This window comes from Nymphaea colorata, chromosome 2, assembly GCF_008831285.2.
Source record: "Nymphaea colorata isolate Beijing-Zhang1983 chromosome 2, ASM883128v2, whole genome shotgun sequence".
Lineage (NCBI taxonomy): Eukaryota > Viridiplantae > Streptophyta > Magnoliopsida > Nymphaeales > Nymphaeaceae > Nymphaea > Nymphaea colorata.
In genome coordinates, this window is record NC_045139.1 from 19043741 (window position 1) to 19068128 (window position 24388).

The 24388-nt window shown below is 40.0% G+C and overlaps 1 protein-coding gene across 1 annotated transcript; it reads right to left on the reverse strand.

Annotated features, from left to right (window-relative positions):
• Nucleotides 1-257: 257 nt before the first annotated feature.
• LOC116248910 (serine/threonine-protein kinase ATR) lies at nucleotides 258-14782 on the reverse strand. Its single transcript, XM_031621943.2, has 16 exons — nucleotides 14569-14782; nucleotides 14327-14471; nucleotides 13229-13341; nucleotides 12773-13107; nucleotides 12565-12689; nucleotides 11789-11933; nucleotides 11060-11674; nucleotides 10901-10976; nucleotides 10417-10768; nucleotides 8001-9248; nucleotides 4521-7914; nucleotides 3856-4422; nucleotides 3134-3757; nucleotides 2861-3055; nucleotides 2546-2762; nucleotides 258-921 (listed from the first exon to the last, which is right to left on the reverse strand). Exons 1-15 carry the CDS (start codon nucleotides 14753-14755, stop codon nucleotides 2595-2597), a joined length of 8289 nt encoding a protein of 2762 aa, XP_031477803.1. The 5' UTR covers nucleotides 14756-14782; the 3' UTR covers nucleotides 258-921; nucleotides 2546-2594.
• Nucleotides 14783-24388: the final 9606 nt, after the last annotated feature.

Genomic DNA, 24388 nt, shown 5'->3' on the forward strand with positions numbered 1-24388 from the left:
GTTGACATTCTGTAGTGCCATCTATACAAATCCTGCAATAATTAATCCTTAATTCTTTGTGTTGAAGCAGCGCAATGCAGATAATGTTGGTGACCTCATCCATGAAGCTAAAAACCTTTGAATACGTTAGGCAAAGACTCAAAGGGGGCACAATCCAACTCAAAGGGGAAACTAAAAAAACCAGCCACAATGCCATGACGGACGCCTTATGCACTGAAAACCACATTATTTTGTTCGATCCCACTCGCATCAAAAGATAAATGACTTCAATTTCTGAGCCCTTCAAAACCTTCCTAGTTCCTACCGCTCAATCAGATAATAGAAGCTCTCCAAATTCATTATTTCATATACATGATAACAAGGACCCAAAAGATTTTATCTACTGAAGAAGCCTACTGAACTATCATCAACGATGGGCCCCTCTTTGGCCTTGGAAAAATATAATTTGCACGCTTTACCTTGATTTACAAGTAATATTTCATATACATGATAAAAAGGACCCAAAAGATTTTACCTACTGAAGAAGCCTACTGAACTATCATCAACGATGGGCCCTTCTTTGGCCTTGGAAAAATTTAAGTATGCCACCAACCATCAGTACATCAAGTAGACACCGCAGCACATTTTTCATTGCAAACTATGAAGGTGAAACTATACCATCAACCACCAACCCTTACATAGACAGCAGCCCTTGGCATCTTTAGAAGTCAAAACTTTGACCGTTGAACTGCTCTGTTCAAATAGATGACATGGTACCAAACCTACCTTTGACTCTCTACGTTGGGAAAAAAAATTCTTTAAAAAGAATCAATGACAAGAAATATAGAGAAAGCTCACTGGAAGCAGTGACCACTGCCTGGTCGTATGATGCTAAACATACTCGTGTGCACGTGTGCTGCTGTCATGCTTCGCCAATACAATCTGCCATGAAGTGGATCAAAAGATAATTATCATATTATTATTTTGCCCTCCAAAATAAAATTAAGAGAAACACCTAGCATTACTCGCCTCAACAAATAATGCAACTTAAATTTGTAATTGCAAAAAAAGACATGAAAGCAAGTGAAAAACGATAGTCGTTATGGTGGAGTGACAATAATGGTCACAACGCCAATGGTGACAAGTATTCTCAATAGTGAGGAACGCTCAATGAAGGTAAAACTAGAAAAGATATTGACAATAAAGGTGAGAAAATAGAAGCAACATCACAGTAAAAGATGCATGGAACAATGACAGACATAGTGATGTGGAAGTACAACTTCGTATAGATCTTAAAAGGCTAACAATCTTTAGTGCTGTTGCAGTGGCTGCCACAAATTTTGTTAGCCTCCAAGAGTTGTTAAAACTTTGTGCAAGGCTTCTGACAACTTTTACGAAAGCCACCAAAACTCTTTGTGAAGCTTTTCACGATTTTCACAGAACTTACTAAAATTTTCAGGTTTAGGTTTCAGGAAGGAAATTCTTACAACTCTGCAAGTTACCGAAGCTCGTGTGATTTATAGAAGTCAAAATTCTTTGGTGTCTTGCAGAATTTGCAAAAATTTTGTGAGACTTAGTAAGACTTCTGCAAAACTTGTCAAAATTGTTAAACATGTTTCCTAGAAGGTTGCAGAGATAATGAAAATGTTTATGAATCTTTCTGATAGTTGTGTAGACTTATGAAAAATTAGTACAACTGCAAATTATTTCCAATAGAAACAACACTCTTTCCATCGTATCACCACCCTCGCAATCACCAGCACCAGTACCACCACTGTCATCACATGTTTCCATTGCTTTGAGATCAACAAGCACCACAATTCTCATCATTCATTTCCTTCGATATGATGTATCACTGCTGTTACTATTGGAGTACAATTACTTTCACCTCCTACGATATTTTTCATTTCTAAAACTGCCTCCACCACCACTGCCAATATCTTTATTTTGTATCATATTTGACACTGTTATTTCCACATCCATTTCCTTTTACTATGTCCCTTACCCTCCATCACTACAGCACCATTTTCATTTTCATACAACCTAACCATCAAACTCAAACAAATGACAGCTGAGTTTGTCCATAATTAAGTGACCCTAAATTTTGACTTGTTAAGGGCTGATCAGAGGCAACTTGGTGAATCAAGAGTCAAATCGCCATGTTTGCCAACAACTATACAACCACTGCCACAATGATTTTTCTGCCTCTACCCAATCAAGTTCACCATGTCCCTCACCACTGACACTACCTCCATGTTCATTTTACAGTGATCATCACCTTATGCCACCATCATTGCTCTAGCATCATAACCTAACCCAAATGAAACTTAGCCAGGCCTATGTTCCATATTAAAAAACACCTATTGAAACATTTCATTAGGCACAGCTTAAGATGAGATGGTCAAAGGTAAGGCAAGTTCTTGTTAGATAAACACCAAAGGGAAAACAAGCAAAAAAGGCAATCCTGTTCCACAAAGCACAATGCATCCAAGGCGACATAAAATAAGAAAGAGCTAAAAAGCTGTATTATGACATCTACATAATTTCAAAAGTTTGAGACTCTTACCACCATAAATTTGTAACAGCAACCTCTAATTTTGTTTTCATATTGAAATTCAGAACCACGGCATCCACCATATGTACATTTCTCCCAGGTTCTTATGGGATACTGCCTCAGCAATCAATCTCTGGGCTTGACCCTCAACAGCCAGAGGCAATGATGGTGCTGCACCAACTCCAACAACCACTCCTTGCAGGCGGCCTTCAATGTTGCTCATTGCTTTCTGACATGGTCCCAAAGAAAACAAAAAAAAAAAAGGATGACCAAAGTTTCTCACTGCTACTAGACTAAAGAATTGCAGCAAATTAAGTGGAGGAAAACCTGTGCATGTGGATTATCAACCTCTACTCCACTAGACTTGTGAGATTTTGTCCATTCCACCAGGGGATCATGAATAAATGTCTCCAGCACACTCATAAGAGTCTCTCTATGTGACCTGAGAACTGAAAGTGTGATCTCACAAGTCTTCAAGAATATCCCCTCATATCCAGTAATCCCCAAGCCATCAACCATATTCTGCAGGTTCTTCAACCATTAGACTAGTGCCATAAGGAACAATACACGTCCAGAAAGCTAAAGATGTAAAGCTTTTACCTGGGTAAGCCTGAATGGTACCAACTCTGGCTTCTCCAGTAACAAGCCCTTGTCAAACAAACAACTAAAATCAACATGCACACAATCCCCCGTTGTGGAATCAAAGAGAATGTTTTCACCATGCCTGTCACCCAAGCCGACTATATGCCCAACCATGGACCAGACAGCAGCAGTGTGAGCATAAGCTATCCTGGCTCTGAACCATGCCCCTGGTTCCGAGAATGTAACCAGAAACCACTTGTGGAATATTGGAGGGAAAAGAGGCAGAATCTTTGTCTTTAACATCTCATCCCCTGGCATCTTACCCCGAAACTGGTCATATATTTTTTTTATCATTGGGTTTGTCCTCTGTCTGTCAAACTTCCCGCAGGCAACATATAAGTCTTGCAGGATATGTCGAAGGCCACGAGTATGAGGTACCCATTCTACCATCCCACAATCCTCTGTCAGTGGGATTACAGCAAAAGTGCGGATATACAACTTCCTCCTACGGCTTTCTGGGTATTTGGATAGTAGATGGTTGATCATTGCTGTGAACTCCATCATACGTGCATCCTTTCTAAGATCATCTTTTGGCTTACAAAGGAATGGATAGTCTGCACCATCGCTACCACGAAAGATAACCTAAGAAATTATAAAAAAATTCCTATTACAAGACCCAAAAAAGATAAGAATAAGGATTCCCAGGAAAAATGCCAGACCATTAGTCCAAAATTACGTACCTTTTTTGGTTTCTGGAGAGACGAAAGAATCTCTGCTTCGTCTGCTATGCCTGATATGGTAGGAAGATCAGCAGAGAAAAGATCACGTCCATGAAGTTCACTTCGACTTAAACCATGAACTGGTAAATTAACAGTAAGAGCTTGTTGGACAGGCATGATGACACCAACTGGCATCATTCTCTTCAATGTAGCAAAGTCAGATCCAATGTTGATCATGCGTGCTTTTGGATGTCCGCCATGGAAGCACAGTTTGATCAGGTGATCAATCAGGCAGGCAAATTCGATAAACAATTTGTCTTGGTTGCTCCCATGGCGAGACCCCTTTCTGGCAGATCGTAATATCTCAGCAGCTGCTTCACGCCTTGCAGATATTGTGGACTTTGATACACCAGCCATAATCCAAAGTGCCTGTTGTGGATATTCTTGTAAAACAGTAGTAATGATATGCTTAACCAACCTCACAACTTCTTCATTCTGGTGACAGATTCTCGACACCAACTGCGAGAGAGTGGTCAACCATTGATATGTTGGTAAATCCTTAAGGCACCCACGCATAATGCTCATAACCTTTAGGAATATAAACAAACACAAAATAAGAAAAATTAGAACAAAAGGTTGTGAGATGAACAAGAACAAGGTGAAAGAACATGGATATAAGTTCATACTCTGCCATGAACATTCTTGACTTCTTTATTGGAAGACAAACCTTCTCTGTGGTACTTGCTCCCAAATTCGAACCAGAGTGTTAATAACCTTGGCAAGGCCTGAAAAAGATGCTTATGACCTCTGTGAAGACCTTTTGCATAAAACAACAAGACATCAGGAAGATAAGACCACCATGGCTTCTCATCAGTTTGAGAATGCAAAATTCCACCACCAGAAGATGTAACCATGATTCTTGAACCAGAATGTCCATCCTTGAGTGCTTCTTGGTTCTCCTCCTGTCTTTTCTTAGCATCAACAAGTAAATCATCACAATACTTGGCCATGAAAAAATATCCTTTCTCCCATTTCGGTTGGAGTTCCCTCACTCTGGAATAAAGGCTTATCACATCTTCTTTCTGCTTTTGGCCAGTGTAATGAATCCATCTAGTGTAAAGCAGGATTGTTTTCGCAGCATCTTCACTTTCTTTTGATGGTTGAGTAGATGATATGGAAGGCAAGTTTGGTGGGAGAAGTGAAAAATTGGCAATGGATGAACTTGCTGCAGCACCCAGAATCTCAATGGGCATATTCAGAAGTGCTTGTTGGAGCTCAGCTATTGCACGATCAGTTTTCCTTGTACTCCAGAAAAGCTTTGATTTCTCAATATGGACATTAGGAGCACCTGAAGATTGTGCTTCCAAAATTGCCCGACTGGCAGTTTCATAGTGACCTGCACTACGACAAAGTTTTGCATATCGAAGCCAGCAGATACCAACCTCAGCACCAAGATTGCTGACACTGTATACCATCCTGCGTAAAGCTAATAAAGGCTCTCTGGCCCAAAGAGATGGTTGTGTATAATGTAAACGATCCTCCCACTCTTTAACAAGTTTCAGAAATTGAGGACAGTCAAGACTAAATGACCTTTCCAAGAATGAGTCCCCATTCAGGAGATTGTGAAAATCCTCTAGTTCCCTGAGCATATGAAGCTTTACAATAAATGGATAAGCACGTGTATAAGACTCCATTCCAGCTGCAGCTAGAGGAGCCAGCAATGCTTGCTTAGATTGTGCAATTCTCTCACAAACCAAGTATTGATCCTTTCTCATCATTGCCTGTAAAATCTTTGCAATGCCCATATCAAAAGAAGCATTACTCACAGGACCACTACAAATTGCACCTTCTTTATCAGCACCAGCAAGGTATTCATCCATCAAATCCCAGCGCCCAAGCCTCCAGGCTGCTTGCACACCTTGCATGAACCAAGTTTTCTTGTGCTGATGTAACCTGGAAATCAACCCATCCACATATGTGATCATTGCTTGCAAATGACACATGTTAAGCAGACAATTGAGAACTCCGGAATGCCTTGGAGCAGAGTTGGGTTCTGTCTGCAGTGCCTGCTCGCAGCACGTCAGTGCTTCAGCCCAGTTTCCTATCTTTTCATTAATTAAAAGTTGGTCATATAAACCTGATGATTTACGTAAATTTGCCAAACCAAAGAGACCATCAGGTTCATCTAACCCACTATATATTTCCATCAGAAATGAGATGTCATCATCCGCAAAGAGGCCACTAGTTTCTGCAGCTGGATTAAAGGACCCAGATTTTTCTCGGACATGTGATTCAAAATACAACAAGGACCGAGCATAAGCCTGGCAACGGAATGAAGCTTTGGCGAGTGTTACTTTTGGAATGGCAACCAAAAGTTCTGAAACGTTATTAAATTGTATATTTAGTTGACCAATATGAGGTGCAGGTTCAGTCATTTGATGACTGGTTGTCTTTGACAATTGCCTAGTGGACTGTGAAAGCGTAATTTCTTGTTTAAGATCATCCACCCACTGACCAAGATTATCAAGTAATGTGAATATGGCTTGAATGCATACTTCACGCTGTCCTCCAGCAGTTCCATGAACTGCTGCCCCACTGCTCTCTGATGCTGCAGCATCGAGAACAGATAGTATCTCTTCTGTGATGCCTTGGCATGCTTCTGCTGTACCATGACATAGAGCATTCAGCACTAAATATGGGAGCAAATAGAAAGCTGTTTCCATGTCATGTCTCACTATTCCCCGGCATGCACTAAAAATGTTAGCTCTCGAACCATTTGCTTGTAACATCAGTTTCCTAATCCAGGAATATATCCATCTTCTGAGTGACATAGAAGGTCGATAGATTGGACCAGCCACTACTGATTCTGTCACACTCTGCAGCTGAAATTTGGAAGTTAAACATGGTGCAATTATTTCTTTAACATAATTAGAGAACCGGGCCCATAGTCTCTTCCCTCTCTCATTTATTTCATGATTAGCTATGCTAGTTCCCTTAAGTGAGTTTTCCTGAGACTCTCGACCTTTTGAATGCTGAGAAGTTGATGATATGTCTGACCCATCTAATGATGCCTGACAACCAGCAAGCTTTAGGAGTTCCTGAATGGCCAATGCAGCAGAATCTTGAACTATAGTGTCAGAAGCAGCCCTGAAAACCCTAGTAAGATGCTCATGAATCAACTCAAAAATAAGATCATCATCAGAGCATTCAATCTTGAAACGTGGACAGGATGCCGTTTTAAATTTGGCAGGATCTACTGCACCCACCGCACCAAGACAATCTGCAGAAACCAACTTCAGTCGCTGGCCCACATGAGTCCGTGATTCTTCTGCGCATCCCTTTAGCAGTGAGGTAATTAATGAACTCAGAATGTCCAAATCAGCACTAGATTCACCCAATATCAGATCTATAACATCCTTTCCTTTTGCACTCAAGAACTTACTCAATTCACAGGCCACCATATACCTTACGTTCAAACTTTCATGATTTAAACCATCAACAGAATGTCTTAGGTGATCCCTCAAACTCATAGAACCACGGGCCTCTTCAATAACTTTATTGACCTTGGCAAGCATAGGGATGCTTGGCAAGAGTGGAAGTTCTCGAATATTATGTGCCAACAGTATCTTATTCTCAACCACTAGTTCCTCAAAAATGTTGACTACCTTGTCAAGATGTAAAGAAGGATTTTCTTTGTACCTCTCAAGGCAAGGAATAAGAGCAGCAAAAACTTGAGAAGCAACATGTTTAAGGCTTGATGGTGACACCTTTGATAGTTGAGTAATAAAAAAGTGCCACACTTCAAGACTCTCGTTTTGAAGTGATTCCTTCTCTACTGCATGCATGAGGAGCACAATAATTTTGGGTACATAAGTACCAAGATGGGTACCAATCATTTCAATTAATTTCCCTATACATTTCAAGGCTTGTTTTTGTAACATAAAGTCCTCAACACGAAGCATCTTTCGGTCAATGCTGTTAAGGAGACCAACAAAATGATTACGCAAAAAACCTGGAAGATCATCGGAACCAGTAACAATACGAGCAACCTCTTGAACCATCTGTGGAACTCTCGCCATCCTGAGAGAGAAAAGAAGTGTGATGAGAAACATGTCGCAACAAATTTAATCTACAGAAATTAAGATTAGTCTATGAGCATATTATACCTTCTACTGCTTTCAGCAGAGTCTGTATCTCCAAGAAATCGTACAAGTTCATCAAGAAGTGCAGGTAAAACAGCCGCAAATATTTCTCCTGTCCCAGATCCACTTTGCATTTCATAAAACTGCAGAGCAGAAACCAATTCCTTGCCATCTGCTTGGAGAAGAACGTAAGCTAGCACTTTGTGGCACCACTCCAAAAGCAACAGGGGTAACTCAGTGTTCAGTTGATTAGCAAGCTCATGCAAAATATTAACGACTTCATTGTTATCCTGTTGAGAAATTACCAGCCTCGGGAGCACAATTGGCACCATTCTTTGAATAAGATCTACAAGTTCAATACCTAAAACACTCTCAGCAAACTCTTTGATCATTGTTGGACGGGTCACTAGTCTGGTACATAGATATTCAAAAACCCCATCCCTGATATCAGTGAACTTGGAAAAGATTGCAACAATTCCTCCTTTGAACTGTACATGGCATGACTTTTTAATAAGTCTGGATGCAGTCACTCTCACTGCAATATGCTGGTTATCAAGTTGATCAATCAACAGGACAAGAGAAAAAAAGAAAAGCTGTCCATGGATGTCAACCGCACTCAAAATCCTTGATGTACATTGCAATATAGTCTCAACAATTAGAGGATCTTCAGTTGCTACAAAAGCATGCTTTATTTTGTCAAGAAACATTTGTTCACTTGTCTTCCCACATGCAGCTCCATCCACAAACAAACTATTTGATAGACGGCCATCTAAGAACCAATGGATACTTGAGCAGAATGACTGGCGAACTGTCCTTTTGTTATGAAGAAGCAAACGATCAATAGCATGGATCCATTGAGAACTTGTACTAACCAGCCAATCTTCAGATACATGCATGAGAATACGAGACAACACCTCCACACAGGCAACTTGGACAACCTCTGATGATCCATCAAGGAGGAACTTTAAAATGAGGCCATGCAAACCATTGAAATCAAAAACCAAGACAGACTTTTCTCTTGCAGCATGAAACAGGACTGTATTTTTAGAAGCCTCCTCTTTTGGCTTCTTGGCTTCCTTGTCACAGGTAGGACACCAAAAACCTTTCATGATAACCTCTGCAGTATTGACACACTTCATCTTGCCGACTTCCATATATAATTTACAGTTGCTTTTAATAACATCTTCAAAGCAGCCCAATAGGCAGGATAAATAGCCAATGCAACGAACAACCATTTCTTTAACTTGTTCACATTTATCTTGGGCTAAACTTCTGACAGTCAAGAGAAAATATGTAACTACAGTAGAGCTAGAATATGTTTCTGTGTCAAGATGAAAAGGGCACATGCAGATGAGAGTTGAAGATGTGAATAAATTATCATGTATTTCCAATTAAGCATCCAAAACACAATTGAATGAATATATTGAGATATCAATCATAAGAACAGCTATGTTAATACAAGATACAAATGACAGATCTACCAATGCTTGCCGAGGTGAACTACTTTGAGAAGCCCCAACAGCCAGAAGGAATGCCTCCAACTATCTGTTGGTTATAATCCTAACGGCTAGTTTTTGGTTATTCCAAAAGATGATCATTACCGAATAAAGGAGTACCTTAAAACCTTAAAACCAACAACAAATGCTAAAACACATAACATTAATCACACTTTTTAGTACACCTTGAATACTTCCAAAAAATACACAAATTTTACAGAATTATAACAATTTTAGGTCAGAAGCATGATATTCATAAGATCAACAAGATTAGCACTCGAAATGTAACCCTTTTAGTACCTTCACAAGTAAATCATATTAGCTAGCTACAGACTTCAGATAGAGAGTACTGGGTGCATCAGGATGCCTGAGAACTAACAGTTGGTATCTTATATAGCTCCTTGAAACCTCTAAACATGAATGTCAACTGAATACATAGGTAAAACACTTGCAGTGCGTGGGAAAGAGATTTTCATCTCATACAGGGAATTTGTAGAAAACTGCACATACAAAAAGCAGTCTCAGGAGACAGATGAAAATGCTGGATTGTGTCACTTTACCACTACCTCAGGTCCTTGACTGGAAATGGTTCAGCGAAATCCAGTAAGGAATGTTTTTATTAGCTAAAAAATTTCATAGACAAGACAAAACTAGGGACACAAAACACAATTCAGAAACAAAAGAAAGTCCCAGTACATGACAGCTTAAGTGCATTTTCTCATATCAATATGACATTGGGAAAATGATCATAATCTTTTGTTTTAACTTAAGAACATAAGCTATATGAATAAATGAATTACAAAAGAAGCATTAACAACATGATAGGAACCTAGTTATGCATACTGAGAAGGAAATTTTTGCTAGAAGATCTATGTAAACAAGAAACAAGCCAAGACACTTCGATTAAAAGAAAATATGGACCTGAAAAATTTAATACCACTTACTCCATTTTCTCAGATGTGTATGCTACCACACTTGGACCAGAAAAGAAAAGCATCAGCGGCACAGAGACGATGGCTTCAATTCTGACATCTTCAGATTCATCACCAAGAGCCATATCCAGAATCTTTAGAATATCATCAGTTCCCATTTTGTTGCCAATCTTGTACAGAATTTGAACAGAGAGGCATTTTGTCCGTTGAATAAAATGAACTTGACCATCTGAAAAAGAATGAGTCCACGGCAGTACAAGAATTGATGACATATCCATATTGTTGAACAGGTTTTCAAGGGCAAGATGTCTTCCAGCTCCAGGACCATCATTTGAATCCTTGGGGTTCTGCTTTTTCATACAATCTGGAGGAGAACAAAACAAGTAGACATCACCACATCAGACAGGACAATCATAAAAACCCATATGCATACAGTAACATGTGAACTGCTAGCTCCTAGATTGTAGGTGATTGCGCACTCACACTTCTTGCTTACTTTGCAAAATCAATATGTTGTCAACTGCTTCAAGATAGAGGGACAGATCAAACTTGATCAAATTTTCTTTTGCTGCCTGAAAGTAAAAAATGAAGATACATGTAAAGAGAAAAAAAATATCATATAAATAAACATCTTCAAAGAAGACAACTTTCTAACCTGCTCAGCGATAAAGGGAATCCAGGCATGAACTTGCTGGAACAAGCGAATGGATAAATTGGTAACTGGATAATTGCAAAATACATTTGACAGCATGCTTAGAGCAGCTAATGCAGTTTGAGGTGATGTAAATTCAGACATGGTAACACCAGGTGTCAGAAGTTCTACAAAATCCACAAGCAGATGCTGGAAATGGTCAGCATATAACTCTTCATCAAGTTTGCATCTAAAAGGAAGTGAATTTTGTAGGAAATTTTCAACCACAACCAAAGAAGTGGGTGGTTCTTTATTAACATTATGACCAGTGGCATTTGCTTCCACATGCATTTTCCTCCTTTTCCTCTTTAAACTTTCTGCAGTTTGAACCATTCTCTTGTTCCCTGTTGAAGAAATATGCAACTCTTTGCAAGTCGAATCCCCAGAGAAACTAGGTCCGTCATCAAGAGCTTCCCCTTCAATGCCACAAATACCAAGAACATCAATAGCTTTCACGATGCAATCAACCAATAGCAAGCATGGTTTTGGGGAGCACAATAATGTAATAAGGCATTCAGGCTTCCAGATATGTGGAGGGCACACATTAACCACACACATGTATGCATTGCATATTGCAACCTGCAAGATAGCAAACTATTACATTTCTAAAGCAAGTGCCAAGTTGTGAGTATAGCAAGAAACAAACAACTTATAAAATTTCTCAAAAATAAATATAAATAACAAGAGTTTCACCCTCAGATCCTGGCTTTCTGTATGCTGCAGTACTTGAGGGAAAACGTCAACCAAATATTCGGCTGTAGATTGAACAACCTCAGTCGGGCACCCAGAGTACAAAGAGAGGAGGCATGCACCAACACATGAATCATATTGAAGATTTCTGCAACATATGCATTAGAAAAGGAAGCAAATTGAGAAAGTTTTGCAAACCACAGTAAATTAAAGACCCTAACTGTAAATAGAATCAAACTCAACGTATGAAGATTACAGCTCCATACGTTATAGCTTCCAGACAGCAACTACCATGTGCAGTAAGGATCTCTACAGTCCATACAATTCAACTTGCCTGGACAACCTCACCAGCCATGTTTCCATTTCCACCCTTACCGACAGACAGCCTTTGGGCATCTCAAGCCCCTGTTTTAGGTTACCAGGTTAAGAATTTAAGACACATAATACCACTATGGTCACCACCCATGCGGAAACCGAAAAAAACCAAAATGCTGTCAAGACACTTCCACATAATAATGTGGAAAGATCAACAACGAGTTAATTTTCTTTCTACAAAACTAACCAAAAAAAAATCTAGAAAACTAACAAACAAGTTTACTGTTTACCTCTGATACTGATAGAAAGCAAAGAGTAACTGTGCTTACCAAATGAACCAACTTGTCTATTCTAACTTAAAACATTTTAACCAAGCATTAGCAAATGCTGAATAGGATACCCATTCTGAAGAACAGAAGGAGCCAGAAGTGGTTGAATGCAGCTTTAAGAACATTAAACCATACCTGAATTTTGACCACGTTGCCTCTGCCGGACTTAAGATGGATAGAATTGAGAGAATAAGCTCTTCACTAGGAACGATTTCTGCATCCAATATTGTCGTTGCAATACGTGCAAATTCAAATAATGCCTTTTGGAAAACAATAAAAAACTTATTATCAGTGACCTTGATAATGTGTGTTTCAGGAGTAGTTCCATAGTAGTGACACTTACCATCTGCAATGCAGCATCCCCATAACATATAAGAGAACAAGCATTAAACATGAAGGAGGACCCAATAAGTCCTTCAACATGAAGCGTGCCATCAATTAAGCATCTAGTTATTATCTTGATGACACAAGAAGCAAAAGGCTGCCACCGTGGTTCATCAGTCACATTAACTAGGATACCAGGTCCATCTGCAGGTTTGCAAGACGGTGGTATGTCACAGAAAAGATCCGTAGCACCAGAAATGGCAGAAAATGACTCACTGAAACATTTTACTGACACAGTGGAAGAAGTTGTGAAGCTAGTTTTTTCAGCATAAAATGATGCTACAGACTTCAAATCTGCAATGAATAAACAAAAAAAATAAGAAGCAATTTCTGAAAGAAATGCAATCTCTAAATTTCAATCTTTACATTAATTGGTGCATTCTATTAGCCTCACGACCGATTAATACATTTGTACCTTCAATTGCCAATATGGCGTCTAAGAAAAATTGTCGAAACACTTCACGATCTCCACAACGTAGAAGAGACAAAAGAGATGAAGCAGTCTCAAAAATTACACCGTGATGGCAACTAGAAATTTGAACAAGTACAATTCATATATTAGTAACTATGAAATAAGGCATACAGAACCAATAACAAGGAGAAAACTTATCAACTACAAAATAGCAGTATGCCTAAAGCATATCTCAGGCAAGAAGTTCAACCAATACCTTTACAGCTAGAAATACATGGAAGGTCTAAGTAGTAAAAAAGTGTTAGCAACACCTAGTTGAAGATAATTGTAAAATACAAGAGTAACAGGCCTAGGCATGATCCAAACATAAGCTTAAAACAATCAAACAAAAAATTGCACTACTAGATTAAAAAAAGTAAATGCAATTATGCCTGAAACCTCATTCTTGGCAATGGAAACTCACGATAAATCAAGTCTATTACTTCTTCAGGAAAATCGCAGGAAATAAAAGGCAAATCAGTAAAGCATAAACAAACATCTAATATATAGATGCTGTAGATTAGAAACTTACAAATAGGAATATTAAACAAAATGGTCCTTAAAAGCTTAGTGTTGTAGTTTCGTTTTATGGCACTGTGAAAACTTAGATTGTTTGGTGACAACCTTTTAACTTAGTTTTGACCGTAGAAAATCAAAACACTCGGTTCGGAGATGAAAAAGCTACCTTCATTCAGCTTTTCAAGATGGCGGCGTTTTATCGGAGTTATTATCTATTGGAAATAGTTTTTGAACATCGACGATCGTAAAGACACTTGTGACGTGGTGCTAAACAGAGAAAGGGACCAAGGCGGCTTCCATCAAGAACAATAATAAACAAAGAAAGCTATCAAAAGAACTTCAATCAAGAAAGCATCAATTGCAGAATCGCATGCTGGAGCGCAATCGTCCAACGACGAAGCATCACGCACTCTCAAAATTAATAGTATTCACAACACGCAGATGGCTCCACCTGTTTGTTTTTCTTTTCGAGAACTAGAATTTCAGAATACATAATGCGAACAATCCAGTAGAACGGCGGAAGCAGCGACCACGAAGATGTACCTGAAAGCGGGCTCGGCGAAAAACGGCAGGATCCGACCGATAATCGGAAGAGTGTGGGACGGTTTTCCGTTGTAGAAGACGCCCGGGTAGTTCCGCGCCGTGTGCGTCAATAGCTTCAGTATGGCGATTATTTCTCTCTCCTTCCCTAAAGCGACAGAAACAGAAAACGATGGCGAAATAACGTGAGGCAAGACAAGAAAGGAACCTAGAGCAAGAGAAAAGAGGAAGTGGGAGACCAGAACCTGGGGAAGACGGGGAGACGTAGGAGCGGAGGAGGGTCGGGAGAACGGATCGGAACCTCGTCTCCAAGGGATCGAGGTCGGGCTGGGACTGCGACGAAGACGACGGAGTGGAGGAGGACGACGCAGCCACGTTCTTGCAGGCGATGCGCTCGCCGAGATCCTGCAGTAGTCCACAGAGCTCCGCCATGGGCGACCTCTCTCTCTCTTCTCTCCCGCGTCGGGCAATCGCGCGCGCTGCTTCCCGCGTCCCAGATAAGAACGTCACTCGAGACGCGACGCTACCCGAGGCGCGAAGTCGCTCCCCTTTTCTTTTCAAATTCGTCCGTGACCCAAAATGATTTACGAATTCCGCTCGTATCTTACCGCGATTGACAAATACGTGCCTGAATTTTTTTTATTTTTCAAAATGAGACCATCCTGGTTGGCTCCATTTTAAGCTCTTTGATTTTATCGGATTTAGATTCGAACGGATTTTAGAACCTCGGATCTGAGATTGGAGGTTCTAAAATCTTAAATTTTGAAATCCCTTGTTACTCCCTCGGCCTTCTCTCTCTTCTTCTTCTCTCCTGAATCTGAAATCTTTATTTCCCAAATCACTCTCTTCTTGTTCCAAAGAATATGTTGTGATTATCAACAATATATTGTTATTGGATTTACTAACAACACTCATATCTTATTATGTTTGGTGAAACATATCAATGTGGTGTTCTTCAGCTCTTCGTTTTAAGAACATGAATTTCAAAAACACAACATTCTTATTGTTAAACATCCTTGGAGATCCAAGTCAGATCCAGGCACTTAAGATCTAGGTCAGCATGATTTGGGCTGAATTTAAATAATGAAATTTGTTCATTATAGTCATACCATACGAATAATGCCAAACGTAAAACATATTCTTAAAGTACCCAAAACCAATTGCAATTTATGCACATTACTTTCAGGAAAAGAAAAGAGAAGAAAAGAACGATAATGGCGCGTCGAGCAGTGAAATTTAACAACTTAAAAATTTCATACATCATGGGACAAGATTTTACAACTTGCAAAATTTTATAAATTTCAGATCATAGAGTATTTTATCACTATGAAATCTCATTTAACAGACTAATAGGGGTGCAAATAGGGAAGTAGTAAAGAGGTTACACGATATTGATTCGATTAACACTGACTCGATTTGGAACCTTTTATCTGGATCTTAAAAAAAAACTGAATTGGATGAAGTCGAATTCGCATTCAGTAGATACTTTCACAACCAATTGAATTTGAATTTAGTATTCGACTGCAATCGCATACAGATCTCATCCGATTAGTATTCAATTTTGCAAAAAAACACGTTTGGGTCTAAATCTAAATCCATATATAAAATTAAATAGAATTGAAGATCAGATCAAACCATTTTAACGTGGTTCTATTGCAAATAAAAAAAAAGTGATATTAGTATATATAAACATCAGCAGATCATATCATCAGTTGCATATGCGAGAGAGAAGAGAGGATGATGGACTCCCCTTTCCGGCGACTAAGCCTAGCGACCAAGGAAGTTTCAGGCGTGTTAGATGTCGACAATGTCTCCTTCTCTGAGCCCTGCCGCCATTGCGTCACCAAGAAACGCCATTGCCTGCACGGTTGCTGCGGTCAGCGGAAGAAGCTCCACCTGATGACCCTTACGCCAATGCTACATCCGCCGAGGGAGCCTCTACAGAGGTCGCTATCTTTTCCGGTCTGGTATGCATCGCCGCCGGAGGAGAACCCAACCATCTTACGGGCGCAGAGCGATCTTCTCACGGTGGGACGAGTGACTGATGTCTTGGCCACCGAAACACACGTCATGGAAGCAAAAGACAGTAAGGGTGAGCCGGCGTCACCGCAGGTCGGAACGACGCCGACGCCGACTTCATCATCGGATGTTCTAGGCAGGAAAGAGGTGAGACAGCCCTGTATTTGGTTTCTTCTTTGTCGAACCGGTCGTCCTTTCACCTTCTTTGTTAGTTTCTTATCTTGAAAACGGTGTGCAATTTGCAGATGCAGCACAGGAAGGTGGGACCGTCAAGAACGAGAAGAAGGCTCTTGATGCAAGAGGTCGAAAAGGTGAAGAAGGAAGGCGGACAGAATGTCTCGCCCACGGAAAAGAATGTGCAGCTGCAGAGGACGAATCTTGGATTGAAGGAAGATGAAAATGGAGAAAATAATACCGGGAGACTAACGCCTCCGTCGGTGTCTCGGTCATCCCAGGTAAAGCATAGAGAGAGAGAGAAGATTCTTGGTTGGTGCTTACTTAGTGCATGCTTAATTCAGATTCTTCTTCTGTTTGATAGACTTGGAAAACACCAATACTTCCAACGATGAACACGATGTCTCCGCCCAACTTCTTGGTCGAGAGACGGCCGGAGGATAGCAGCAGAATCGGAATTCAGCTTCCTGTTGATGAAGAAACATCATCGAACCAAGACAATGACTCCCAACCGACAGCATCCAAGGCTGCAACTTCCGACACTGATGGCGAGAATTATCAGAAGGTAAGGAGAAACGGCTGCCCGTAGCACCACAAATTCACAGATGCTAATCGGTATGATATAGTTATAATATGTGTAGCGCGCGTGTGCATTGCTGAGGGAGATGGACGGAAAGCTCCACCAACTGGGGAAGATGATGGAGGAACTTGCCCTCAGAAACGATGCCAACATCTGTACAGCCGATGGGCAGCCATCCTGCCATCATAGGCGGGCGATGGCGGATGAAGCTACCATTGATTCCGCCATTGCTACCTCATCGAAGCAAGCCATGTCTGGGGAGAATCAGGAGCTTAAGCCCTCTTACTTTGTCTGCCCCTGCCCCAAATGCAACAAGTTTTACTCTGCCTAGCATGTGGGAAAACTTAGTTCTTTTTTCTCCTTGTAAATGTTTTTTTGTTCTTCGAGTGTAAGAGATCGTCCATTATTGCTTTGTATTCATCTTGCAAAAGAATTTACCACTTACAGAAAAGAGAAACACAGTATTTTAAACTTTAATATATATATCTTTTTTGGGAGGTTGATCAAGAAGCAAATGAGCACATGCCCTAGGATAATGAAGATATTGATGTTGAGGCAAATTAAAAACTAATAAAATCATAAAGCGCGACCATTCTTGTAATGTGATCAGTAAGGTAAGGACCATTTCAATAAAATTCCATCTCTTGATAGTGAACTAAGTTGCAGCAGAAATGGCGAGGTAGAGATAGACCAAGGTTCGAAAACCGGTGCATGAGTAATTTTTAGGTTAATGGAATGGATAAAACAATGACTACATCATTGGGATGCCATATGGTAGGCTCTTGTGCACTTCAATCATAAGGTTATTAAATTTACCCCATCAATAGTTCAGCTACAAACTCCTAAACATCCTCAAAGATTCTTATGAAGTGAAATTTATAATGGCATATGAGATACAACAACAAGCAATAAGATCATTAGTGTTGTCAATGCCGGTGTGATACATGTGAAACTGTAGTAGAAGGGAAAAAGGGTTTCCAGGGCTTCTTAATCCCATAGTTTAAGTTCAAGCTGTTCAATGACATCAAATTAAATTATGTGTCATCTGCATGTTTCCTGAAAGACGGAAAAACTACTATAAAATGGCATTGGTTATCTGATATATTAGCTCAATGTTGGTGAATTGTCTGTTCAATATCTACCTCTTCATCATGCATCAGTTTATGAACAATGCATCAGTTGTATCAAATTGGGTTTCTTCTTCTCATTCGTTGAATAATGAAAAAGATAAGTTAAGCCATATTTTTATCAGCCTGAGATTTCTTACATATGACGGCCAAACGAGAGGAACAAAGATCAATATTGAACGACCTCATACACCGACGAATAAAAGAATTTATAAAAGGAGAAAAAGGAATAAGATTTCCACGACGACAAGTTAGGAAGAATAAAGTTTGTAGCATCTGCTGCATGGGCTAGTTCGCTTCTGCGGACCGCAGCAACCGTGCAGGCAATGGCGCTTATTGGTAACGCAATGTCCGCACGGCTCAGAGAAGGAGACGTAGTCGACATCTAGCACGGCTGAATCTTCTTTGGGTCTCGGCTTCCTTGCCGAAAAGGGGACTCCATACTCTCTGTCTCAATCTCTCTCTCTCTCTCTCAAATATGCAAGTCTGCAACTGCAGATATAATCTATACATATTTATAGATGCTAACATCACTTTTTTTTAAAAAAGATGACAATAAAACAAAGATAAAATGGTTCGTTCGGATCCTCGATTCTATTTAAATGGATTTGGAATTAGTTTTGGACTCAAACGTTAATTTTTCTAGTGCTGAATACGTCATCGGGTCAGATCTGTATGCCATTTCAGTCTAATACTAAATTCAAATTCGAATTAGACGTAATTGAATTTATAATCTTATCAGATGTAGTTACTGCTTCTCTATTTACGTCCCTCATAATTAAATGAGATTTCATAGTGATAATGTCCTCTACGATCTGAAATTTATAAAATTGTGTAAGTTCTGAAACCTTGTCCCTTGAAGTATAAAATTTTGTAACTATTTGATCTACCATCTTCTTTCTTCCTCCTTTTTTTTTCTTGAAAACTATGGACATAAAAAACAGTTGATTAAAGAATAACTGGAAGATGAGGCCATTTTTTATCTTTAAAAGATCTGGTTATGTACTAAAATCAGATTTCTGGATCATCTTGACGTTACCCAAAGAAAATTGTCCTACACTTGCTCACAATTGTCAGACTAATTTTGTGACACTAATGTTGAGGTACAAGGGAAAATGAAACCTTCCTCTCTTTCCCGAAGTCGAGGGCTAATTCAGGAGGACCTTGATGATCTCATAACTCAAACACCTTTTCAACTTAGGTGTCCAACATGAGTGCCACCTTTTGCAGTTAAAGAAGCATAGCATGAGGCTTGAACATCCGCAGTTGCGCTACATCCCTCCAAGCATCAACTGAATCTTTATAATATGACTTTAATATAAACCGGCTCAAAGATGCATAAAATAAAATCCAAGAAGGTATCAACAGCGAGCAAATAGCACTAGCAGAAGCAACTAGACAGTCCCAACAACAAAAAAATAAGAAGAATCCAACATCTTTACTGTGTAACTTAAAGAACATGGACAGCAAGAGGAAATGCATGCGTTAAAATTCTTAGTCTGCCTTGAAGTCGCAAGTTTGCAAACAAGCCTTGGAAATGCTACAAGAGAAAACATTACAGCAGATATCTATATTAGGTCTGAGTTTGCAGTCACTTCTCATATCGGCGTCCATTATTTCTGTCAGGACTTCCACAAGGAGAGTAAGGAAGTGACCGCGAGCGTTCCCTTCTAGAGCGACCACCATAAGGTGATCTTCGAGGCGAGTAATCACGGCCACCTCTGTAAGGGGATCGCCTCGGTGAGCGCCTGTAGCCACCACCTCTGTACTGTAGTCGTCCCGAAAGCCTCCACGGGCTCTACTACCACGGTCATATCGATAGCCTGCCAATCAGACAACTCACTATCGAGCTAATATGCTCATAGAAAAGAAAAATATCAGAATATCTAACGATGAACTTACTGGACTCCCGCGTGCTCTTTACGCCCAGATAATTCCCAGGAGTTGGCGTCCGAGGCCGACGTCTTCTTGACTGAAAGATAAACGAGAAACAACACGTCACGGCTTTCACTTAGGAAAGCTCCCACCAACAAAGATGTATAGAAAAATCAGAGACATACACACACACATTATGACTATTATGTGCCCAGCTTTTGAACACACACACACAAAATAACATCAAGCAAACAAATATATATATTCATTGTTTACATTCTTCAATATAAATTAATATACAGAAAATACCAAAATAGACACAAAAAGTATCAAATACTTGTTGACACAGGTGTGCTCCCCCTTTTAGGAAAGTCCGTGTGACATAGCTAGTGTGAAACTATCAAACCCCAGCTATGGTGCCAAACATATTCTTCCAGAATGAATAGTGAAAATACTCATAACGATGAAAACAACAATGTGTCACGTGAAAGCAATTTATTTCAAATATCACTCCTGCTACTGGCGCTATGCTATGGTTAATAATTTACCACGCTCAAATTCAGCACAATGTGATTTCTAAAAGTCTCGTGGCTTTAAGTTAACAAGCCTAGGAGAGTACCTTTAACAAATATAACTAAGAAAGTAAACTCAACAAATACTGGTAGCACACATTATGTGGATCAGATTTACTACAGTAAAGTCGTGGTAAATTCATGTGTGTGTGTGCGAGAGAGTGAGGATCCTAATCCTGAAAGCACTGTCCAATAGAAAACTAATGGCACCAGTTGATAAATAAACATGGTATGAATTATTAACATGTTACTGTCACAGCACGGATATAATCAAAGAATAAAAACTCTTTACCGGCATACGGTTGTCAAAGTTCATCTCCTGTATATCAGCAATACCTTCGCCTTCAACATCTATAATCTCCTGCATGAAACAAGTAAATAAATGAAAGGTGACTAGCATCAAAAGGCAAGACAGCAGACTGATGACATCACATCGAAATATAATACCAGCAAAGCCATTGTATTGTTAAGACAAAAATGCAACATGACAGAACAAGGAACGAGACAAAAAGACTAACTGAAGTGAAAAGAGCTTCAGGTGCTTGGAAACGTTCTGTACCAACTTTTATGACCCTTCCATCTGGAAGCTGTTACAGAATAAAATTACAGAACTTCAGAAGAATATAACAAATGCCTCAACATGTTGTCTAGAGACAAATAGAATATATGCATCAATAGTTCAGTAAAATTGAAGCTAGAGGAAGAACAAGGATGGTAGTGAGAAACAAAGGAGAGCATCTTAGAAGGCAGATGTATAGAGATGCATGTCCAGACAAAATCAACGGTTATCTTTATTTTGGTCATTATTTAGGACATACAACAAAGACGGATAACCAAAAACCATTAGGTCAGAATGATTAGAGCTCAATGTAAATAATGAAATTCGTTCATTATAGTCTTTCCATACGAATAATGCCAAATATAAAAAATTTATTCGTAGAGTTCCCAAAATCAACTGCAATTTATGCACAGTACTTTCAGGAAAAGACAAGAACGACAATGGCACGTCGACCAGTGGAACTTAACAACTTACAAAATTTCATACATCAAGGGACAAGATTTCACAACTTGCAAAATTTTATATATTTCAGATCATAGAGTATTTTATCACTATGAAATCGCATTTAACTATTTGGGGTGTAAATAGGGACGTAGTAAAGGGGTCCCATGATATTGATTCGATTAACATTGACTCGATTTGGAACCTTTTAGCTGGATCTTAAAAAAAAATTGAATTCGATGAAGTCGAATTCGCATTCAGTAGATACTTTCATAACCAGTTGAATTTGACTAGAGTATTCGACTGCAATAGCATACAATTTGAATTTAGTATTTTGCAAAAAACACGTTTGGGTCTAAATCTAAATCCATATATAAATTAAATAGAATTGAAGATCCGATCGAACCATTTTAGAGTGGTTTCATTGCAAAATTAAAAAAAAAAAGTGATATTAGAATATAAACATCAGCAGATCATATCATATGAGAGAGAGAGAGAGAATGGACTCCCCTTTCCGGCGACTGTGGCTAGAGACCAAAGAAGTTTCAGGCGTGTTAGATGTCGACAATGTCTCCTTCTCTGAGCCCTGCCGCCATTGCGTCACCAAGAAACGCCATTGCCTGCACGGTTGCTGCGGTCAGCGGAAGAAGCTCCACCTGATGACCCTTACGCCAATGCTACATCCGCCGAGGGAGCCTCTACAGAGGTCGCTATCTTTTCCGGTCTGGTATGCATCGCCGGCGGAGGAGAACCCAACCATCTTACGGACGCAGAGCGGTCTTCTCACGGTGGGACGAGTGAATGATGTCTTGGGCACTGAAACACATCATGGAAGAAAAAGACAGTAAGGGCGAGCCGGCGTCACCGCAGGTCGGAACGACGGCGACGCTATCTCGAGGCAGGAAAGAGGTGAGGCAGCCCTGTATTTGGTTTCTTCTTTGTCGAACCAGTCGTCCTTTCACCTTCTTTGTTAGTTTCTTATCTTGAAAACGGTGTGCACTTTGCAGATGCACCACAGGAAGGTGGGACCGTCAAGAACGAGAAGAAGGCTCTTGATGCAAGAGGTCGAAAAGGTGAAGAAGGAAGGCGGACAGAATGTCTCGCCCACGGAAAAGAATGTGCAGCTGCAGAGGACGAATCTTGGCTTGAAGGAAGATGAAAATGGAGAAAATAATCCTGAGAGACAAACGCCTCCGTCGGTGTCTCAGTCTTCCCAGGTAGCGCATAGAGAGTGAGAGAAGATTCTTGGTTGGTGCTTAGTTAGTGCATGCTTACACCTGTTTCTTCTGCTGTTTGATAGGCTTGGAAAACGCCAACACTTCCATCGATGAACACCATGTCTCCGCGCAACTTCTTGGTCGGGACACGGCCGGAGGATATCACTAGAATCGGAATCCAGCTTCCTGCTGATGAAGGAACGTCATCGGACCAAGGCAATGACTCCCAACCGACGGCATCCAAGCCTGCAACTTCCGACACTGATGGCGAGAATTACCAGAAGGTAACGAGAAACGGCTGCCCGTAGCTCCATAAATTCATAAATGCAATCGGTTTGATATAGTTTTAATATATGTAGCGCGCGTGTTAATTGCAGAGGGAGATCGACGGAAAGCTCCTCCAACTGGGGAAGATGATGGAGGAACTTGCCCTCCGAAACGATGCCAACATCTCTACAGCCGATGGGCAGCCATCATGCCATTATAGGCCGGCGATGGCGGATGAAGGTGCAACGGCAGCTTTGCGACCACCATCTGCCATTGATTCTGTCATTGCTATGTCATCGAGGGAAGCCATGTCTGGAGAGAATCAGGAGCTTGAGCCCTCTTACTTTGTCTGCGGCTGCCCCAAATGCTACAAGTATTACCCTGCTTAGCATGTTGGAAAACTTAGTTCCTTCTTCTCCTTGCAAATGTTCTTTTGTTCCTCGAGTGTAAGAGATCGTCCACTATTGCTTTGTATTCATCTAGTTTAGTCACAAATCTCAGGCTGATAACAATATGTTCTGTTTACCATTATTCAGTGAATGAGAAAAGAACCCCTATTTGATGCAACTGGTGCATTCCAAATTCTCCACGTCATCTTGCAAAAGAGTTTACCACTTTTACAGAAAAGAGAAATACAGTATTTTAAACTTTTATATATATATATATATATATATATATATATATATATATATATATTGTGGTTGATCAAGATGCAAATGAGCAGATGCCCTAGGATAATGAAGATCTTGACGTTGGGGCAAATTAAAACTAATAAAGCGCGACCATTCTTGTAATGTGATCAGTAAGGTAAGGACCATTTCAATAAATTTCCATCTCTTGAGAGTGAACTAAGTTGCAGCAGAAATGGCGAGGTAGGGACAGACCAAGGTTCGAAAACCGGTGCATGAGTAATTTTTAGGTTAATGAAATGAATAAAACAATGACTACATCATTGGGATGCCATATGGGTAGACCCTTGTGCACTTAAATAATAAGCTTAATAAATTTACCCCATCAATGGTTCAGCTAGAAACTCCTTAACGTCCTCAAGATTATTGTGAAGTGAGTGAAATCTATAATGGCATATGAGATACAACAATAAGCGATAAGTTCATTAGTGTTGTCAATTCCGGCGCGATACATGCTAAACTGTAGTAGAAGGGAAAAAAGGTTTCCAGGGCTTCTTAATCCCATAGTTTAAGTTCAGGCTGTTCAATGACATCAAATTAAATTA

Coding starts and splice junctions, on each gene's coding strand:
- LOC116248910 (XM_031621943.2), bottom strand. CDS start 14,755: ATGGCGGAGCTCTGTGGACTACTGCAGGATCTCGGCGAGCGCATCGCC. Junction 10,977..11,059: donor TTCCCTTTATCGCTGAGCAG/GTTAGAAAGTTG, acceptor TTTTACTTTCAG/GCAGCAAAAGAAAATTTGAT. Junction 7,915..8,000: donor TCTGCTGAAAGCAGTAGAAG/GTATAATATGCT, acceptor TTTCTCTCTCAG/GATGGCGAGAGTTCCACAGA.